Source organism: Neopsephotus bourkii, unplaced genomic scaffold, assembly GCF_033783945.1.
Source record: "Neopsephotus bourkii isolate Nb327-2 ecotype Australia unplaced genomic scaffold, CSIRO-AGI_Nbou_v1 NB_923, whole genome shotgun sequence".
NCBI lineage: Eukaryota > Metazoa > Chordata > Aves > Psittaciformes > Psittacidae > Neopsephotus > Neopsephotus bourkii.
Window position 1 is genome coordinate 1740930 of NW_026901417.1, and position 20622 is coordinate 1761551.

The 20622-nt window shown below is 43.9% G+C and overlaps 2 protein-coding genes across 6 annotated transcripts in view; one reads left to right on the plus strand and one right to left on the minus strand.

The window, feature by feature from the left end:
• Positions 1–20622, minus strand: part of HDAC11 (histone deacetylase 11) — a 656323-nt gene that overhangs the window by 247211 nt on the left and 388490 nt on the right. The gene's annotated exons all lie outside the window — the stretch shown is intronic.
• The window catches only part of IQSEC1 (IQ motif and Sec7 domain ArfGEF 1), a 335931-nt gene that overhangs the window by 58414 nt on the left and 256895 nt on the right, over positions 1–20622 (plus strand). For all 5 annotated transcript variants that reach the window (XM_061357822.1, XM_061357815.1, XM_061357814.1 and 2 more), the window contains exon 2: positions 11486–11515. In XM_061357822.1, coding sequence (XP_061213806.1) covers positions 11486–11515 — 30 coding nt within the window. The remainder of the gene's footprint in view (positions 1–11485; positions 11516–20622) is intronic.

A 20622-nucleotide genomic window follows, 5' to 3' on the forward strand; every position in this document is an offset into this window, starting at 1 on the left:
AGCAAGTGGAAACTGCAGAGACTTTTTAGCACATTGGTGGGTTGTTGTGGAGGTAGTAGTTTCACAAAACCCTTCCTGCTACCTGCTGCAGGGAAGGATAATAGCAAACTTGGTAGTTCCTTGCTCTGTGTTCTGCTTGGCTGCTTTCTATTCAATGACCATTTTCTGTCCTGCTCTGTAGTACACACCAAGGGACTCATTTTGGATGAGCCTCTCTGCTAGCAGTGTAACTGGTGGGAATGGAATGATGGCATGCGTGTCACATACACAAGGCTTCTCAGGGGGCAACAGGAGGAGGGACTTCTTAACTTACCCTCCAGCTTACCTGGTTCCTCTTCCTGAGATGGACAGCAAATGCTAAGTATTTCAGTTGCTTTGTGTTTAGACCGCTGTTACTTGGGTATACACACCTGTATTAACATGGTCCTCAAAAAGATGGACTTGTGCCTCCCTCCTTGCCCCCCGGTAACATGGATAATTGCGCGTAGAGGATCATGATATTTCTCCAGTTGGCTGAAAGTGCCCTGAGGTAGCTGCATCGGTATGCTGAGGTTTATGTGTATTTAAATGTTTTTGTTAAATATCCAGGTGTGGAAGGCTGTCCCAAGCTATGCAGGTGGTGCCATGATTGGGTCTTTATTTGCATGCTGGAGGAAGCATGTTCCCCTGCCTCTTGCTGAGCAGCCAGATGGTATCTGTAACCTTGATGGAAAGCACTCCGCACAGGCTGGAGGGGCTGCTTTTTGTGAAAACGTGTGGGGCTTGTATCCATTCCATTGCTGCAGACTGCTTTCAGACAGTAAGCACAAAGAGATTACTAAAGGTTACTAAAAAAGTGTGTCCTTGGTGAGCAAGGTGAGTGTGGAGAGGACACATTCAACCCAACTGCTAGCCAGCCTGCAGCACAGTAGCATGTGCACCAGGGGATGGCTGGGCAATGAAATCTATCTGATCTTTTTACCAGTCTCTCATCAGAGATGACTTAAGAGTTGGAACAGAAGTTTCTTGGCCAGTTAGGCTGTAAACAATCCAGGCATAGATGGAACTAGCTCTTTATGGAGACCGTGTGGCAGTAGCTGCACTTCCATGGTATTTATGTTCGAATATCGTAAGCTGTCTATGGGAGACAACTGTTTTCTGCCTCTCATGGATTGAGAGGCATTTCTACTTGGGTTTAACAGTTTAGGTTTAATAGACAAAAAGTGGCATCTACTGTCTAAGGAAGTGGGTGTTTTCAGCGTTCCTGTACAGGCTCAGTTAGAATCGATTTTCTTAACATGCTAACTAGAAGTGTCTCTTTGTTAACACCTTTGTAAGGACTGAAGAGGCTTTGGTAGTCACTGCTACATAAGCAATGCATTCCAAGAGCTGAATGGAAGGATACTGCTTATATCTGGGGAGACCTCCATCCTGAGTGTATGCAAAGAGGAGCTTGAAGACTGCATAGTAGTTGAACCATAGTAAAAAAGAGGGCATCTGCAGAATATTACACTCATCACTTAAGATAGCAAAAAACTAAGTTACGTTTTGTTTGGGTTTTTTTATAAGAGTTAGAAAATATAGGACAAAAAGAATGTGATTGGTTATGTTCTTTGTGAAAATGTGAACATGGTTAGTGCATGGTTGTGGGTCTAATATCCAGTCCTTCTGGTAAACTTATCCATGGTTTCTTTTTAAGCAGTCAGTTGTACGCTTTGCTGTAATACAGAATTCTTTCTTGTTACACCTCCTTCCTCCCTAGCACAGCAGGATGCATTGCACTGTGTTGTATTAGTGTACTTAGGGAGAATTGCCATAAACCAGTAATTCTCTGTTCTCAAGTACCCTGAGTTGGTCACAGAGGAACAGTTCCAGCAGTAGAACTGGCAACAATCTACTTCATTGCTATGGTATGCAATGGGGATTGGGCACTAGATGTCATTATATTTCTTTTCCCTTTCGAAATGGTGCCTGGAAATGCTCTTTATGTAACTGATATTGGATCTTGCAGCTGGTGGATCATATGCTTACTTTGTATTAACTTCATTACGCGATTTCATGTGGGAGATGGTGTGCATTCATGCGTGATCTGCAATAAGATCCGTTAGTCCAAGTACCAGCTCAAACTGAGTTTGTATGTAGTTGTGGTAGGAGTTTTAAGTTTTATACTGTTTGGGACTTGAATTGAAACTCTTTTCACTTTTGGTGATGGGAAATCACATCTAAGCTTTGCCTGCTTTTCTGCAGTCCAAATGTGTTGATGCTGGGGTTTTTGTGGCTATGAGTACACAGCATGCATGAGGACGGAATGGTGCCCAGGGAACTGAAGCATATGAAGCATGGAGTAATGAAACGGAACACTCTCAGTACATTCATCATAACATGAAACCAGTATTTAAAAACATAGCATCAAAGAATACTTCTTTCCCTGTGTCGTGAAGTGATGAAGAGTCCTCAGACCTTAGCGTGAGGCTGGTACCGTGGTAACTCATGGAATTCTTTGGAAGGCTCGGCCTTCTGTGGTGGGCTTCTCTTGATTAAGTGAAGGAAAAGGTGTCTCCTCACTTTGGCAGCAGAAGCACTGTAATAATACAAGATACTGATGCACTGTATTGGAAAAAAGCTGTTTGCTTGCTAGAGACAATACAAACCTGTACATCTAGTAAGTATATAATGAGTAAAATACAAACTGATGCTACTTGAAGTGCCAATATAAATGCATTTACATGCTTCTGAGCTACAGTTCCATCAAGTAGTATGGGAATGTCAGCTTTTACTGATAGCTCTGTTTTGTTTCTCTTCTGTAACAGAATAAACTGTCCTGTTCCAAGTACTGAATTGGTGCAACTCTAAGCTGGTACAACTGATATAGTTAGTAATTAGAGGTACAGTTCTGCATTATTCACCTACCAGTGCTAGCGCAGAGGAATTCGTGATTCATATCTGACAGGCAGTAAGAAGAGTATTCATCCTGACTAGAAACTGTTTATTATGATGCAGATGATGTGGTGTAAAATACAGATTTCTAGTACCAGAACTTGGAGAGGGCATTTTGGAAAACTGTTTCTACCAAGTATTGAGTTTTGGTTAGGAGCAAGAGCAGTAAAGGGAAACAACTAACCTGATTTTAGTTTATAGTGTTTGCTGCAGGACATGAGAAGTGCACTCATTTTTATTCTTGTTTCCATACAATGAAACTTGGAGGTTAGTAAATGCTTTTGGATTGCACATCTCCGGAACACACACCCCTCTCTTGGGGAAGAGCATCCTCTGGCTTACGGGCAAAGGTTTTTCCCAACACCATTGCTAGGCTGTGCTGTGAGGTGTGCCAGGGGAAGAGCTGGAGGTGGACCTAAGGCACTGCTAGCCCTCATGCAGCAAACCAGGTGTTTCCTGCCATGGAGGCTGTGATCCCACCATCAGAAAACAGAGGGAACCAAACTTCAAACCTACCAGCTATGTGAATGACTTTGATTTTACTGCAGTGCAATTTTGTTCCGTCACCCATTTTATTTTCACTTAAAAGGATTTATCAGACATGCTTGTTAATGGGATAGCAGTATTAGTGTGAAGGATTTCAGTCCCCAATTATAAAGAATATCTAAAATGCCTCAGGACAAGTTCTCAGTCCTCCTAGGATGAAAAAAGGCAGAATATCTCATAAATGTTAACCCTCTGCTGGTTTTCAAACTGACTTTAGTTTGGGCTGTGGGAGTCCCTCAACTACAGACCCCATCCAAGCTGATGGAGATGATAGTTCCCTTGCAGTCAGGTGTGATTCTGGTTGGTTTGTACACATCCTCTTCCCTGGGACATCCAGACACAAGGTGCCCAGGGCCGATAGCCTCTGTAAGCAGGACTTTCACCTGAAATTGTACCTCTTTTCAGAGGGTAGACATGAATAAAAGCCAGGTCCTATCATTGCATGTCTGAGTCAGCTTTGAATTGGTGATTTTTGGCTGCTGCTTCGGCCTTGTAGGCTTGGGGGAAGCTGGACTGTACAAGAATGGCTGAGTTATCTTTATGTAGCTCCCTCTTTGTAAGAGGTCCAACTCTGCCTTTTCCCTCCCTTCAAGCTCTCTGTGCCTCAAGGAGTTAATGTAATAGCCAGAGGCTACTGAAAGGAGGGATGCTGCAGAGAGGCATCCACGGCTGCTGAGAGAGTTTTTATTTCTAAATGTATGCAATAAAAACCTCACAGGGATTATTGGGCCCATCAGTTCTGTGCTACTGGAGCAGCTGTGATATTAACTGCTGTGCCTCTGCCGTACCAGGTTTTGTTAACTCTTCTGATGTGTGTCCATGGGCCGGTGTCACCTGGTGTTACCACGTGTGCTTGAGCTGCAGGCAGGGAGGCTCATAAGCTGATTGCTTCCTATGAGTAAACTGCTGGATCAAAGCAAAACCGGGAGGATGCATGTACAGAGGGAGAGGGATGAGGAAAGCGAGCAGTTTCCAGCCTCAGGCTGAACTAAACCTCCTCCAGGGCGAAGCCTTTGAGCCAGGGCCTGGCTTTCTGATCAGTGAGACCAGGCTGGGAAAGTAGTGGGGAGGAAAGAATATACCAGGAGCCACTGCAGTCCTGCCAGTGTGTTCTGAGGTTCCGCAGCATTGCTGCTTGCAACAGTTCTGCTGTTGTTCTGCTGTACTCGTTGCAGTTCTACTTTCAGTGTCAGTTTTTAGGTGGTGCTAATCACTGCTGTTCATCCCCTGCTCAATTCCTGTAGGCTTTAGGGCAGAAGAGATTGCAGAATCCCACCCTGATTTGTGTTGGAAGGGACCTTAAAGCTCCTCCAGCTTCAACCCCTGCCATGGTCAGGGACACCTTCTACTGGAGCAGCTTGCTCCAAGCCCCTGTGTCCAACCTGGCCTTGAACACTGCCAAGGGATGGGGCAGCCACAGCTTCTCTGGGCACCCTGTGCCAGCGCCTCAGCACCCTCACAGGGAAGAGCTTCTGCCTAAGAGCTCAGCTCAGTCTCCCCTCTGGCAGGTTCAAGCCATTCCCCTTGGCCTGTCCCTACAGGCGCTTGTCCCAAGCCCCTCTCCAGGTTTCCTGCAGCCCCTTTAGGCACTGGAGCTGCTCTAAGGTCTCCCCTTCAGGAGCCTTCTCTTCTCCAGGCTGCCCCAGCCCAGCTCTCTCAGCCTGGCTCCAGGGCAGAGCTGCTCCAGCCCTCGCAGCGTCCTCATGGCAACCTCTGGTTTAGCTTGGGCAGGTCCATGTCCTTTTGATTTAGTAAGCATACCTCTGAAGAGGGAAGTGGTGAAACCATTGTGGCAGGAACCTTTACTCTGACTTCAGACCTCTTTGCAGAGGTTGCCTTTTACTTTGTCACTAGCAGTGTTCCATCTGTTCCTAACCCTGATGTGCCTCCAGTGACTTGCCAGATGTAACCTGCTGAAAGACACTTTGTTCTGTAGAAGCTTTCTGGAGATCCTGTCCTTTGGGCTCCGGGGTCGAATGGGAATGCTTTATTCCCAGTGGCTGCTAGACTCCCGCGCAGTATTTGGACAATAAGCAGGCTATTAGGATGCTGCTGTTCTCAAACAATCCACGAAAATGGTGGTTCTCCTGCTGTGCAAGACCATTTTTTCTTTCTCTATATTAAATCAAATTGCAATGCCAGAATGGTACTTCTGTAATTGATTTATTCTTTCTATTACTACTGTGACGGGCAGCCCAAGAGCTTGTTTTTGCAGTGAGTGCTCATTCCTTCATGCGAAATCCTGCTGAAAGGGCTGTAATTAGTGTCAAAATCATTTTTCCTGTCCTGAAACTCACTTTGTTAAAACGCTGCTGCCCGGACAGACCTTTACTTCATATTTTGTCACTTCTCTGGGGAGTCTGCAGCCCAGCAGAATTTTTCTGACCCTGTCTAAACCACAAAGTCTTGCATACTAACCCGTGTTTCGGACAGGCAAATCTCCATTCCATCTGTGTGAGTGGCCGAACGGGTTTGCGCATTGCTGGCACTGTGCTGATGCTGATCTGGACCTAGTTAGCAGGAGAGCAAGGGCAGGCGGCAGGCATGCTTGCCACTGAGTGCAGTGAGCTTCAGATACCTACTACAACTCCATGTGCAACACTCTCTGCAGACTCATGGAGTGTTTCTTTACTTAACAGAATATTGCACATCTGTTGTCATCCAAAGCAGCATGCGACATCAGGCAGACACAAAACATTCAAATCCTGGAAAGCTCTCATAGCCTTTAGATCATGTTGGAAGCTTCCTGGTGATATCTGTCATTTTAGAATTGCTGCTCAGAACAGAACACCTATAGCAACCTTATAGTAAAATGTGCTAATCCCCACTCAGGATATGAGTAGCAACATTCATATAGCATTAATGAATTCTCCCTGAAGCTTTTTCCCTTGAAAGTAACCTGTTCATCTGTATTTCAAATGCTGAAAGAATTAATGTATTACCTGATACAGAAGTAGTATCAGGTGTAGTTTGCTTTCTTGAGGTAAGTTCTGTGCTCAAATCAAAGCAAGATTTAATCAAATGTATTGATTCTGGTATTGCTCTGTAAGGATTAGCTTCAATCTTTTGCTTTTGTGAAAGGTGAAAATAGAATGGTCTTTAATACATGGTTACTGTATACTCATACCTGTCTACTAAATTAAAATTACCTTACGTGGCTTGCAAGAAGATATTTCAGATGCAGTATAATTATTTAGCATGGGAGTGTGGCACAGTGCTATAAACTGTGGCTTTTATCCAGTTCTTTTTACCTTAATGGCAATGGTCCCCCTTCATAGGCGACTTGGCTTCCTACCACATGAGTAGGTATGTGGCTGTGAAACTGTATTGAAGTCCTGGCCACTGGTGGGGTGTCACAGTAAGATTTCAGCTCTGCTTTTGGCTGCTTTTCTGAGTGAAAGTTTGCACCTTGAACATGACTCTAAGACAGAGTTTTAAACCGGGTGTTTCTGTTTTCTATAGAACCTGTTTTTATAGGACATGGCCTTAACCCTGCTCATGGCCCAAATAAAGTATCTGCTAAGCTTGGAATGGTTGCGGGGGTAGTTGTGTACATCAGTCTGTGTAAAAGCCCCTAATGGTTGTGAACAGTATTTTATCTGGAAAATTACTTCTTCCGCAGTCAGACACAAAGCTGGTCCTGAAGCTGCTTTTGGAAGCAGCTTTACATTGCGCTGTTCACTTCTGAGTATAGCTTGATGTGGAAACAACAAAGCAGCTGACTTTGAGCCTGTTTAGTATTACTTTAAGGGGGGAACAATAGAATTGAGTGCTTCCTGCTGGGGTGAGCCAGAGACCTGCTATAAAATCTTTGGAGTCTTGAAGAGCCATTGGCTGAGCTGTGCCTCTGAAGCTGTGTCTTCTGGGACTGAAGGCCCTGCTGTCATCTGATGGAAGAGGAGCCTTGCTGGTGGGCAGTAGGAGGCTCTGACACTCCCAGTCTGAGTGGCTTTTCTGTCTCGTGCAGTTCTCGAAGGTTTCATCCTACCTGTGATACTCCTGTAGATGGTTTTCAATCTGTATGAGCTGACAACCTCCCACCAAGAGGGCTTTGTTGAAAAATAGCCAACCAGCTCAGCAACTGGAAGCCAAGATTCTTTGTTTGTCATTTTCCTGCTTGGCGTATTTGTAGGAGAGTGGTGGCTGTCTCCTGGGTATTCAAAACAGCAGATAATACGTCATTTTGGCAACACGAATGGAGATGTTCAATACCCAGTTTTGACAGCTGTGGACTGTCAGATGGAGAGTGATGGCAGTACTTGATTGGAACTGAAAAATCATTCTGGTTTGTGATCTCCTGTGGGTTTTAAGTACTGGGGGGGTTGGTTTTGTTTGGGTTTTGGTTAAGGTTTGTTATGATGGTGCCTTCTCCTCGCCTCCACTTGCCAATGGGGTTACAGAAAATACTGCTAGTAGCAAAGTCAGTTCTACTTCTATTGACTCCACCAATCTTAAGGGTGGATTTTACCGTATTTCCTGTTGAGAATGAAGTTCCTGGGGTCAGGAAGAAGACAAACTGGTGCTTTAATGGACTGCATTGGTTAATATTTAGTTCTCCTCAAAATGAAATACTGGAAACCATCTGGAGATGGCAGGAGGAATCTTGGAGAAAGTTGCATGACTTTTCTCACATCACTGATGTAACTTGGATATGTAAGTGGAATATATTCTGCTTAAAGTGCTGTAGCACAGAAGATATTCTGCATGTTGTAGCCTTTTCTTCCTTTAAAGTCTACCTTAAAAGAAATAATGCAATATATTACCAGAATTTTTTTCACCTTTCTCCTTGTTTCAGCAGTGACAGTGTCAATTGTGTTGTTTGGGTTAAAAAGACAAAACCAATCCAGAGCCCAGCACGTGCTACAGCGTAAGCAGAAACATTAAATATTGATCCAAAATCCTGGCACTTAAAGGGCACTTAAAGAAAATCTAATGCTTTATTTCAAACTACAAGTAGTGTGTTTTCTCAGCAGAGTGTTCTTTCAGCCCTGCGAACCAATTACTCATTCCCTGACTAAAACTTACAGTCTCTCAATAATTCCTTGGAATTTAGTCAAGTAAATCTTACTCACTTGTAAATGGATCTTATTTGTAAGATTAATAAGATTTACTCATAAATCAATCTAATTTGAGAAAATGCATATTTAGCAGTCATGAAATCGAGCAGCTTCTTTTACACTTGGGGATCCTAAAAATGAGGAAGGGACGGTGGTCCCTCTTCCCTCCTTATCAGCTGTGTTGGACAGAGATCAGCTTGGGAATGCTGTTGCTTCCAGCCTTGGTGCAGGACATAGCTCAGCAAGGGGTACCTTTGCCTTGTTTCTTTTCCTTGTCTTAGTTAAAATGCTACTTGAGTTTTGATGAGAGGAGCAATGAGTTGATGGAATAGTGGTCTAAGATGCTGGTTGCTGCTTCTAGTGACCTCCAAATGCTTTGGGCACTCACAGGCATTTTCTGGGTTCAGATGGTTTTGTTATTCCAGTCGAGGGAAGGCAGAAAATTAAGACTATCCATCCATATTTGAAAAGTTGAAAGTCCAAGCAATCGCCTTTGATGTCTTTTTCAGTTGTAAGGTGCATGTTCTGCAAGATGCAATTTGCTGAAAACTGAGTGTGGGAAGGTGTCAGTTAAACACTTCTGAATTCTTCCATGACTCCTGGGGACATCTCGGGGAGCTCCTTTCTCTTCCTTTCCTTGTATTCACAGCCCTTGCAGGAGCAAGGCAATCGTACACAAAAAGCTGATTTGAAGTTACGTTTTGTCCATCAGAATATGTACGTGTAGCTAGAAACCTAACAAGGCGACCAGGCAGGCTTTAAAAAATGGGAAGGGAAGCACAGGAGACTGATGAATTAACACTGGGTCAGCTTAGGATTTGTGCAGCTGCAGTCTGAGGCCTGAATTTAGTCCTTTCCTCACCTCTGTTATGGTTGGGCCTGGATGTGTGGGTAAGGATGGATGTCACACTGCTGCTGTTATCTGGGCAGGCTGCTGCAGTGGAAATGCAGAGCAATTCTGAAGTCTTGGAGCATGTTTATATGTTAATGTTTTAAATAAAATGCAGTGATACAGCTGGAAGTAGCAGTTTGCGTTTGGATCCTGTCTTCATTAACAAGAACTGACAGGGTGTTAGCTCTTACATATTTAAGAGCTCTTCTGGGTGAGGATTTGTGGGATTCCACATGTTTTGGAAAACCTTTTCAATAGGCAGTAAATTAAACCTTATGATAACAGATAATGATACCAGTAACACCCAAAGTCTGAGCTTTCAAAAAGGCTGAGGATGCTTTTTGCACAGGTGGATACTATTGGGCACACCAAATGCTACAGTGGGTTTTTACAGCGGTGAGATGTCCTGTTAAATGTTCGCTCTTCCTTAAGCGAGGGGCAGTGATGATTCTTCATCTCCTCAGGTAGAAGGACAATGACAACAATTTTAAGAGAGTGAAACTTCTTCTCAGGCAGAATTTGATTCACTTTGCTCCGAACAACAGGATTTTCTACTCTGCTGATACCTGTCCTGGTTTGAAGCAGTCTGTGATGCTAGCTGTCAGGGGTATCAGTTGAGATTCCCTCCTGTAGGTACACCTGGCCACCTCTGTCCCTTACACTGCTGAATTCCAGCACTCCTTCTGCTGCCTGATTATCTCTTGAGCCAAGACACTACGTTCACTCTTCTTTCTTTCCTCTCAGCTTGTGCATTTAAAATCATCTAGACTTCTTTGAGCTCAAGGAAAAAGAGAGAGCATGTCATAAAGGTGGGGAGGAAAAAAACATCAATTCTTGGACCTCTTTCTACAATAGAATCCAAAAATTTGATTTTAGTACTCTTTGCTTTCTGGTGTTAGACTTAGGAAACTTTTACTAGCCATAACTTTTTCTCCTGCCTTTAGCATAGTATGCAAGTTATTGTTGGAGGTGGGAGTCATCTTAATAAGAAACTGGTTCTACTTTTTACTTATCTTTTTCTCATACTAAGGAAGATTCTTTATTTAGTAAAGAAATATCCTTGCCTTTGATTTTGAGGAGGCAACCTTGGTGCTAGCTTATTCTCATTTAAGTGCTAGCATTTGCAAGTTCAGATTGATCACTTTTGTATTTGAATCCCTTGTAAGATTATGACATGGAAAGGATGGTTTGAGGCTTTATTTTGCCCTGGAATCTCCTGCTTTGATTTGTATGTTTCATTCCTGGTTTGCAGCACTGAGCCTGGATTGTTTTGGGGTAAGGAAAACACAGTTGTATGTTTCCTTCTGGGGTTTGTGCTTGTTCCTGGGATGTTGGCAGTATTCTGTTCCTGTTCCCCTTCAGAGGAGGAAACCTTCTCAGTACAAGTGACACTACATGAAATTTACTTGCCTAAAACCACTGGGGGCAGGGGGAAGAGGTTTTGTTTGAGTTTTGATTGGTAAAATTATCTCACCTTGAGAATAATACTCCCTTTAAGAGCTGCTGTAACTTCATGCATCTTATGCTTCATTTTTGCACATTTATGGAATAAGGCAAATGTGGGGTTGAAAATAGTTTAAATTACCTTTATTTGCAAGCCACAGCCCTTTGAGTAGTGCCTAATGAGGCTGGGGATGGGATTCCGGAATGCATTTGCCTATGACCTTTTCTGCTAAAGTGAAAAAAAGCTTAAAACAAAAGGAAAAGGTACAAGCTTCTCTGCTTCTGGAATCCTGTCAGAGCCTGGTGCTTTTCACTTGCACAGTGGAACACAAGTCTCTGTTACTGCATGTTTACAGCAGATCTTTCCTGAGGGTTCAGAGGGTGTCAGCATGTATTTTAATACTGCAGTTATTGACTTCAAGTGTTAACTGGTTTTAACTTCTGACAAGATTTATTCTGAACCACAACAGACTGATTTCTTATTCAAAAGTCTTTAGTAGGGAAAGTGCAACAAGAAAAACTACCTGGAAAGCAAAGGGAGAGGATGCCATGGAGCCTACTATTTTCAGACTATGTGGTTTAGAAATGCTGGAAGTAATTATGTCCTAAGTGTTTGTGTATTGCTTTACAGGTCTGAAGGAGACAGTTCAAGAAGCCTCAGGTATGTGAACGTTTTATTCTTCCTGTCTTGATGTCTTTGTTCAATGAAAATACTGCATTTAAAAGCATAATTTTATTTAAAAGCATTAAATGGAAACAGATTTTTTCAGTGTGGTTTTTATTGATTCTCCTTAGCATGCCGGTTGTATTTTCATTAAAAGAATCTTCCGCCTTGGCTAAGTTCAGTAATAGACAACATAACATTTCCTGAATGCTTCTCTCTTCAATATGGCTTAATACTCAATATATTGGTTTTGATAGTCACAAAAGGCATATTATGGCTAGTTTTCAATCAAAATGATTACTCAGTAGTCATTTGTACTGGCAAAGCTGGGAGCAGTGTCTGTGTTGGGAAGAAGTCCATGTGTTTGTTCAGGTTTCTTAGTCTCCTCTGTTTCACTGGATAGCAAGCACCTTCGTTGGCTCAGTATTACAGTAGTCATGGCATCCTTGGAAGATTCAGATAATTTAGAGAATTTAATGTCATTATCAGACACTTTGCTTTTAACTTTCTCCTTTAGTATTTTATGCTTCTTACACTTGCATGCTTGAATCTGGATGTGTTCCACATTCATTAGACCATTAGCATTAAGCAGATGCCTCGATTCTTAAGGACTGTGACTGTTAATCAATGATAGCAAGGTCCAAGGCACTGGCTGTCTGTTCACCATAATACCCTGCAGCTTGTTTGGGGGGTTTTAGAACTCTGCATCTAAAGACGTTGCATTTTATTGCTTTAAAAACAAGAAAGAAACAATCCACCACCAACGAAGCCAGAACCTTCACTTGCAGAGTTACGAATGCAGTTCATAGCCACAGGTGTGCAGACTCTCTGCAAAAAACAGGTGAATTGCAGAATAACCAATCTGATGGCAGAAAAATCTGCACGTAGGAAGTAATCCAAGAGGAGATTCAGAGCAGCCCTGTGGAGAAGGACTTGGGGGTGTTGGTCAATGAGAAAATGAACATGAGCCACTGCAGTGTGTGCTTGCAGCCCAGAAAGCAGCCGTATCCTGGGCTGCATCAAAAGGAGCGTGACCAGCAGGTCGAAGGAGGTGATCCTGCCCCTCTACCCTGCTCTCGTGAGACCTCACCTGGAGTGTTGTGTGCAGTTCTGGTGTCCTCAACATAAAAAGGACATGGAACTGTTGGAACAAGTCCAGAGGAGGCCACGAGGATGATCAGGGGACTGGAGCACCTCCCGTATGAAGACAGGCTGAGAAAGTTGGGGCTGTTCAGCCTGGAGAAGAGAAGCTGCGTGGAGACGTCAGAGCAGCCTTCCAGTATCTGAAGGGGGACTATAGGGATACTGGGGATGGACTCTTCGTTAGGGACTGTAGTGATAGGACAAGGAGTAATGGGTTAAAACTTAAACAGGGGAAGTTTAGATTGGAGATGAGGAGGAAATTCTTTCCTGTTAGGGTGGTGAGGCACTGGAATGGGTTGCCCAGGGAGGTTGTGAATGCTCCATCCCTGGTGGTGTTGAAGGCCAGGTTGGACAGAGCCTTGGATGACATGGTTTAGTGTGAGGTGTCCCTGCCCATGGCAGGGGAGCTGGAACTGGATGATCTTGAGGTCCTTTCCAACCCTAACTATTCTATGATTCTATCCCCTGAAATGCTTTTTCTTAGAAATGAAAGTGTGATGTTGACCTGAGTTTGAGGGGAGGTTGGGAGCACGTTTTAATAGCAGCTGACCTGAACAACATCACAAGCTGCTGTAGTTCTGATTGTGATGAGCTCCCTGTGCTTTATTCCTTGGGTTGTAACTCCTAGCAGGGTTGCCAATATGCTGGTAAGCTGTGGAAGGACTAATGCTGATGGACTATAGCAAAGCAAAAATAAGACCACTGGCATGTGAATTGAGAGAACTGTAATTGCTGTCATATTTCAACCTCTGATAGTCATTCTTGTTTGGACCTGCTGAATCTCTGGCAGGATTTGGTTGACCAGATGAGGGGTGGTGGTATGTTTGTGGCATCACTGATGTGCTTTGGTAAGAGTCAAGTTCACCTGTTACAGACTGTGTTTTGAGATACTTAAGTAGTATGTGGACACATCTGAAAGCCAGTTACTTCAGATCTGGTTTGGGTGCTGCCTGAAAGCTAAATGTTGATAGAGCTCTAGCCCTTGCTCCTAGCATGCACCTTCATCCAGGATTATTTCATTGCAGGGGGATGTGTGGTGTTTGACTGGCAGGCTCAGGGACTGGGCTGCAGCACTGGTGGAATAATGTCAGGTTGTCCTGCCAGATCAATTCCACACCTCTCAGGAAGGGTCTGCTCACGCATGGTGAGTATAGAAACCAGTAATGCTGCCGGGAGCATGTTTCTCCTGTGTATAAGCTGCAGGGTTGAGGTGGTGAATATCAGCACCGTGTTTTCTGTATCTGCAGGCAATCAGCATGAGTCTGGGAGTGCTGATAGCATCTGGTTTGAGGCTGCTCACTGAATTAATTGTGTTATTCAGCGTGAACTCGAGTTAGTCCAAGACAGGTCAGATTTTGTGATGGCCTAAAATTAGGCTAACGAGTGACTGTGCTAGCAGGCAACACGAGCAGACGGCAGAGCTGTACTTCGGAAATGTTCTTTCAGCCCAACTCTTCCATCTTCCCTCTTAAACTGTGCTTCCTCAGAGCAGAGGGGAAGTGTCACTGAGGGCATGCTTTTGTGTTTCTGCCTGCTTAAAATTCTGGTCAGCTTTTGGGCGCAAGCTGCTTAGCTCTGTATCTGTATGTGGGTATCTTCTTTACATTGTGGCTAATTTGCTTCATCCCGTTTTCCTTTATTTCTGGCAAATGAAATGTAATCACCTCAACTGAGATGATAAGGTCAGGCCAGGGGGTAGTGGTGAAACTCTGAGGAGAAGAAATCATCAAACCTGCTCACAGAAATATCAGCAAAAAACCAGCAAATCACTGTGCTGTTATGCCAGCGTCTTCTGCCAAATCGTTGAGTTAATGAAATAAAGTACACAAGGAGCTGCAAGCAGGTGAGGAGCCAGGAATAAAATACCCTGCCTCAGCATTAACTGGACAGATACCACATTGAGTGAAATTAGTTAAGGGCTCAGGTCTGTGGTTAATAAGGAAAAGTGTTTGTTAGGAGTGTAGTGACTCTCACTGGCATTAACACTCAATACAAAAGGATCACTCTAAATAAATTCCAAGATGCAACCAGTTATGTTTTGCCACCTTTCTGCAAGGAGATTGTTTTGAGATCAGATGGATGACGGCTGGAGTGTCTCTGGAAACCTGTACCCTGCAAGCTTACCGGCTTGTTATGTATAAGCAAGATCTTTCTTTCACCTTCAGTGCTACGTGGGTATCAAATTAACCAGTGCAATAACCTGTGTGTTTGTGTTTCTAGAAGATGCAGAGAGAAACAGCTCGGTCTGGTGAATTCAATGTGGGTCAGAGCTGATATCCTGCACTGACGTGGGCACTGACTTGCACAGTAGAATCCCAGACTGATTTGGGTTGGAAAGGACCTTAAAGCTCATCCAGTTCCAACCCCTTGCCATGGGCAGGGACACCTTCCGCTAGAGCAGGTTGCTCCAAGCCCCATCCAGCCTGGCCTTGAACACTGCCAGGGATGGAGTAGGTCTGCTCTGAACTGAATTCAACCTTCTCTTATCCCTCCTTACACCCTGTCACACCTGCACCGCTCTCATCCTCAGTAAACTGACTTCTTCCAGGTGGCACTTTTTAGAAGTTTCCTCTGAGCAGTAAACAGAATATTTAAGATTCAAAAGGGCAGGCAAATACATGCATCCTGTGGGATTTTTGTTTCTTTTATCCCTGTCTTTCCCTCCCCACCCCAAGCTGTGATGTGCTGTGGGGTTTGGCAGCCCATCAGAGTCAGATATTCCTGTATGCCTGGGATTGGTTCAGTCTCTTGCAGTTGAGTGAGTGTAATCAGACTTGTGACCAAGAGGCTTGTATTGGCATAGCTGGCTTTCTTTGTCCTGGAATAGAATATCCAATACACGTCCTAGAATGCCCTAAAATTTTATACCATTGCTCAGTTGCAAAAGTTACTGCTGTGGTGGGTTCATTTCCAAGCTTTATAGCCTGTCATAACAATGAAAATGTATCCAAAAGATGTTTTGCAGCACTCTGAAATGCAGGAAACAGTGAATCTGGCTATCCAGAGACAAGGTTGATGCACAAAAATCTGTGTGATTCTAGAGAATTAAAAATTGTCTTGATTTTTTTTTTTCCTTTGGCTTTCTCCTTGTGTCAAAAAGAACAAATTGTCCCGTGGTTTGTGCAAGCCCTTAAAATTCTTCCTGCTTATACTATTGCTGTGCTGTAATAAACTCGGATTGTTTCCTTCTGGAGAATACCATGCAATTTCCAAGCCTAGGTATTTTTAAATCTAAAATTGATAAATGGCTTTGAGCGTTCTGTGTTCTCAGATGTAATGAACACATACACGGTGAGCTAAGGAGCTGTCGGTGTGATGGTCCTTTTCAATTAGCTCTCTTCATTTACGTGTTCTCAGTAGAAAAGGTAATTTGTTTTACAAGGAATTTTAATATTTAGTGTATGACCTGACAGTTACAGATAAGAATGTGTATATGCAGTATAATCTATCATAGGATCCCATCCTGGTTTGGGTTGGAAGGGTCCTTAAAGCCCATCCAGCTCCAACCCCTGCCACGAGCAGGGACACCTTCCACTGGAGCAGCTTGCTCCAAGCCCCTGTGTCCAACCTGGCCTTGAACACTGCCAGGGATGGGGCAGCCACAGCTTCTCTGGGCACCCTGTGCCAGCGCCAAAGCACCCTCACAGGGAAGAGCTTCTGCCTAAGAGCTCAGCTCAGTCTCCCCTCTGGCAGGTTCAAGCCATTCCCCAGTTGTCTCAAGGTTTTAGTTCAAGGTTCAGGTAGCTAGAAGATGTTCTTAACGACTCAGAGGATCCTTAAGCATCTTTCACTAGCAAACCTCTCAAACCTGCCCAGAAACAATAGCTCTGTTCTGGCTTTCCTTCTGTTTTTATTCTTTGAAAAGATTAATAGTAGGATGAATGTCTTAAAGACTCAAGATTTAATTAACCATTTCCCTAGGTATTCCTTTAATGCTTTTCTGTCAGTGAAACAGGAGAGATTAATTACATTAGAGTTGATTGTAGCTACTCAACACCTCTGCTCTATGATGTTCCTGGTGTAATACTTGTGCTGCAGCCGGAGCTTTGGTCGGCTGTCAGCAGTACAGAGCACCTCTTGGATCCTGTCCAGCAGCCATCCTGTGCAAATACCCCTTTCAGTCAGGCCACTGGAATTCACCTGTCACCTTTAGGCTTCTGTTTCTGGCTAGTTGTGTGCATTAAAAAGAAGAAACGAAGTACAACATGGGGTAAGCTAAAAGTAACAGTACTCATAAAAGCAGCGTGTTCTTATGGCACCTGCAGTGAAGGGTGCCAGAGCTACTGCCAAAACCCCATGGTGTTCTGTGATTACCCACATAACTTAAGGAATATGCGCTGAAAGAGGGAGGCACCTGAAGGTTAGCTAAAAAAGAAGAAGAAGAAAGGGCAGTTAAAGTACTAGCTATGGAGAAAATGGCAGCTAAATAAGCCAGGTGAACCAGAATAAAAGTCTCAGTGTGTGGTTTTTCTCAGTGTGTAAAGTTCAGTGTCAAAGACTGTGGTGGTTTTTTGCTTGGTAGTAAAAGTAGGTAAACTGAACTATGCAGACTAAACACCATTCACCACTTTGCTGTTGGTGGTAGTTCTACTGAAATGGGTTGAAGGTAAAATTTGCTGGAGTGCTGTGTAACATGTGTGGGATATGAATGCCTTTACAATATGAAGTGAGCAGGGATTTTGTTAATGGTGAAAGTGTTCATAATGAAACAGGAATTTTCTGCTCTCTTCCCTGTTGCTTCAGTAAGGCTGGTCTCCGTAAAACATAGTAAGAAGGCAACAACTTGCAGTTTTCCTAGGTTATAGAATCATGGAATAGTTTGGGTTGGAAGGGACCTTCAAAGCTCATCCAGTCCAACCCCATTCAGGGGACATCTTCAACTAGATCAGGTTACCCAGAACAACGTCCAGCCTGGCCTTTAATGTTTCCAGGGATGGGGCATCCACCACCTCACAGCCGCTGTAGCTTCAGCAGCACATGTCAGTTGTTCATGGCAGCCTTTCCCCATCAACCCTCTGTGAGAAGTCGGGAGCATCTTAGAGAAGGGAAGTGGACAAATGAAGGTTTGGACGGTGTTTGCAAGGCACTTGTCAAGTTGGGAGACAAGAAGGTGATACCGCTTCATGCAGCCAGGTTAGCGTGAGTTTTGCATCACTGTTTTAGTGTGCTAATACATCTGAAACCACCCTATAGCTTGTACCCTCTACCCTGTGCTTCCTGCACTTCATCAGAGATCCTGAATGGTTACAGAGAGCAGAATATTAGCTGACAGGGAGTCATTATTTGAGCTCTGTAATATAGCTTTCATAAATGTTTCACTTGATGAACTCACAGTAGCAAAGCTTTTTCCTCAAGTGTAATTGCATTCAGCCTAACGAAATAACTTGGCAGTGGCAGTAGTGGCATTTTAGGCACTTGATTTTTGGGAAAGGGATTATAGAAACTGATAATAAACCGGAACTGAACCTTCAAGCTTTCTCGTGATACAGAGTGCCTTCATTCATTTTTCTATGGACCCAATTTGAGGTGTTTAAAAACCTGATTTTCCAGAAAGGCTGTGTGTATAACTTACCAATTGGTCTGAGTGTTGCAAAAACATCTCTGACTTGCCAGGCACATTACTCTCTGTGAACTAAGCTAACTGGTTGGGGGGGGGGCAGTTCAATACTGCTTCCTTAGACTCATTTGTCAAGGAGCTACAATGGCACTGCACTGGTAGGGGAATTAAAGGGAAAAGGGATGAGTTTTATTTCTTTTGCTGTAGTTGTGTAAACACAGGGAGGCTTCTGTTTGCAATGTAATGAGCGTTCTGCTTGAGGTAATACATTATATGGGTATTGTGACTTCTGAATTACTGAGATTCTGATCTTTCTGCAGAAAAGTAGAGCCAAGTCTTGCTAAAATCGGATGCCATCCAGGTGGATGAACCAGCACATGCAAGCATTTTGTCTGAAGTGATTTCCATTGGAAACAGGCAGCTGTAATTTCTGGGGGTTGTGAAGCGCTGATGGTGCTCAACCGAGGGTTCGTGACGGGCTGGCAGTTGTTGAATTTGCAGTCTCAAAATGACAAAGCTTTGTAAGCACTCTCACATTAATTCAGTGCAACTACTTTTTAGACCCAGTTCCTGCAGGAGGAGTTGTTCAGGAGCAGCCCCTTTGGTCGCTGTGTAAGATAAGGCGTGCTTAACGAGCAGCGTGTGTGCACAACTTCATTCAGCACATTGAGTGCATGCAGAGTCACAGAAGTTGTCTTTTGTGTAGATGGAGTAGTCTGAATTCCCTTCATAATTCTGCCATTCCATCTCAGCTGCTTTGCTTTTCGTTAACATTTACATAGAAAACTGGCTAAATATAGGGGATAGAAAGAGTATCCAAGCGGCAAAAATGTAGAATATCTTATATGTTGTGTGGTTCATACTCTTCTTCAAGGGCTTTGTTTAGGGCTGGTTCAGGAGCATCTGCTGAACAACTTGTAATTCTCCAGTTGAATTCTTGTTTCTATGCCCTTGCTGCAGTTGAGACAAGCAGGAGTAGTGTGTGTTGTGAGTAGAATTTAGCACATCCATTAGCTGTTTGTTGGGAGAATAAGACTTCTCCCTAAATGATCCAGTGTTCTAGTGAGATGCAGACATCCAGATATGCAGCTTATACAACATGAAGTTGCTTTCTGGCTTCCTGTTATGCTGCATTCCAGAAGAACGTGGAATATGTGTTCCCTTGTGTCAAAAAAGCCCTCCCTGATCTGTGCTGTAGGCTGGTGTGAGCACTCCTTCACTTGCATGTAAGCTGTCAATGGAGCTGGTGCAGGGCCTGGAGCACAAGTGTGATGGGGAACGGCTGAGGGACCTGGGGGGTTCAGTCTGGAGAAGAGAAGGCTCAGGGGGGACCTGATGGCTGCCTACAACTGCCTGACAGGAGGATGGAGCCAGGAGGGGCTGGGCTCTGCTCCCAAGGAACAAGGGATGGGACAAGAGGAACCGGCCTCAAGCTGCACCAGGGCAGGTTTAGATGGAGCTGAGGAGCAATTCCTGCCCCAGAGGGTGCTCAGGCATTGGAACAGGCTGCCCAGGGCAGGGCTGCAGTCACCATCCCTGCAAGTGTTCACACACCATGTAGATGAGACCCTCAGTGCCATGAATTAGGAGTGGCCTTGGCAGTGCTTGGGAATGGTTGGACTTGATCGAACCTGGTTGATTCTGTGATTCTACATAGAACCATCTGAGGGGTTTCAGTTTTAAAGAACAGAAATGTGGCAGAGTGAGAACCACTGCTCCTATAGCTGCTGCGGAAGTTCCGGAGGAGAGGGTATGAAACTAGTTATTCTCCTTTTAGTTTTAATCTTTTAAATGGATGATGTGATTCTATTCACTAGTCCTGTGAGGACAGGAATGAAATCTGACTTTAGGAACAGAATTAACTGGCATACTTTTCTCTCCAGAACACTGAAAATAGTCTTCACTACCTATTGGAAATCCATGTGTATATGCAAACTGCTGGGATCATGAGTAGGATACAGTGAGTTCTGTTAATGATTTGTCTCTGTGTTGGTGGAAAAAAAGTATCTGCTTCCTTGCACATAATCATTTTCCTCCAAAAGATTTCATGAGATTTCATCATCTATAGATATGACTTTAAGTCACAAGTACCTTTGGTTCAGATGCAAGGCATCTTTTATCTTGTGGTCTGCACACTGACAACATGCCACCAAATAAAAGAGAGAACTTCCTTAGCTTTTCTTTCTGATCCCATTGCTTTACCTAGTAGGCATAGTTAGACTGATTCTGGCCAACAGGAAAATAGGCAGCAAAATGATGGCTTGGCTTTGCGAGCGAAGATTTGGGACGGGCTTTAACCACGCTTACTACAAGCTCGATGACCAAGGGCAAGTGGGATATGCAAATCTGGGAAAAAGGGTGCTGAGGCAATCAGGAAGTGTCCGATCACGACTCTCAACTCCTG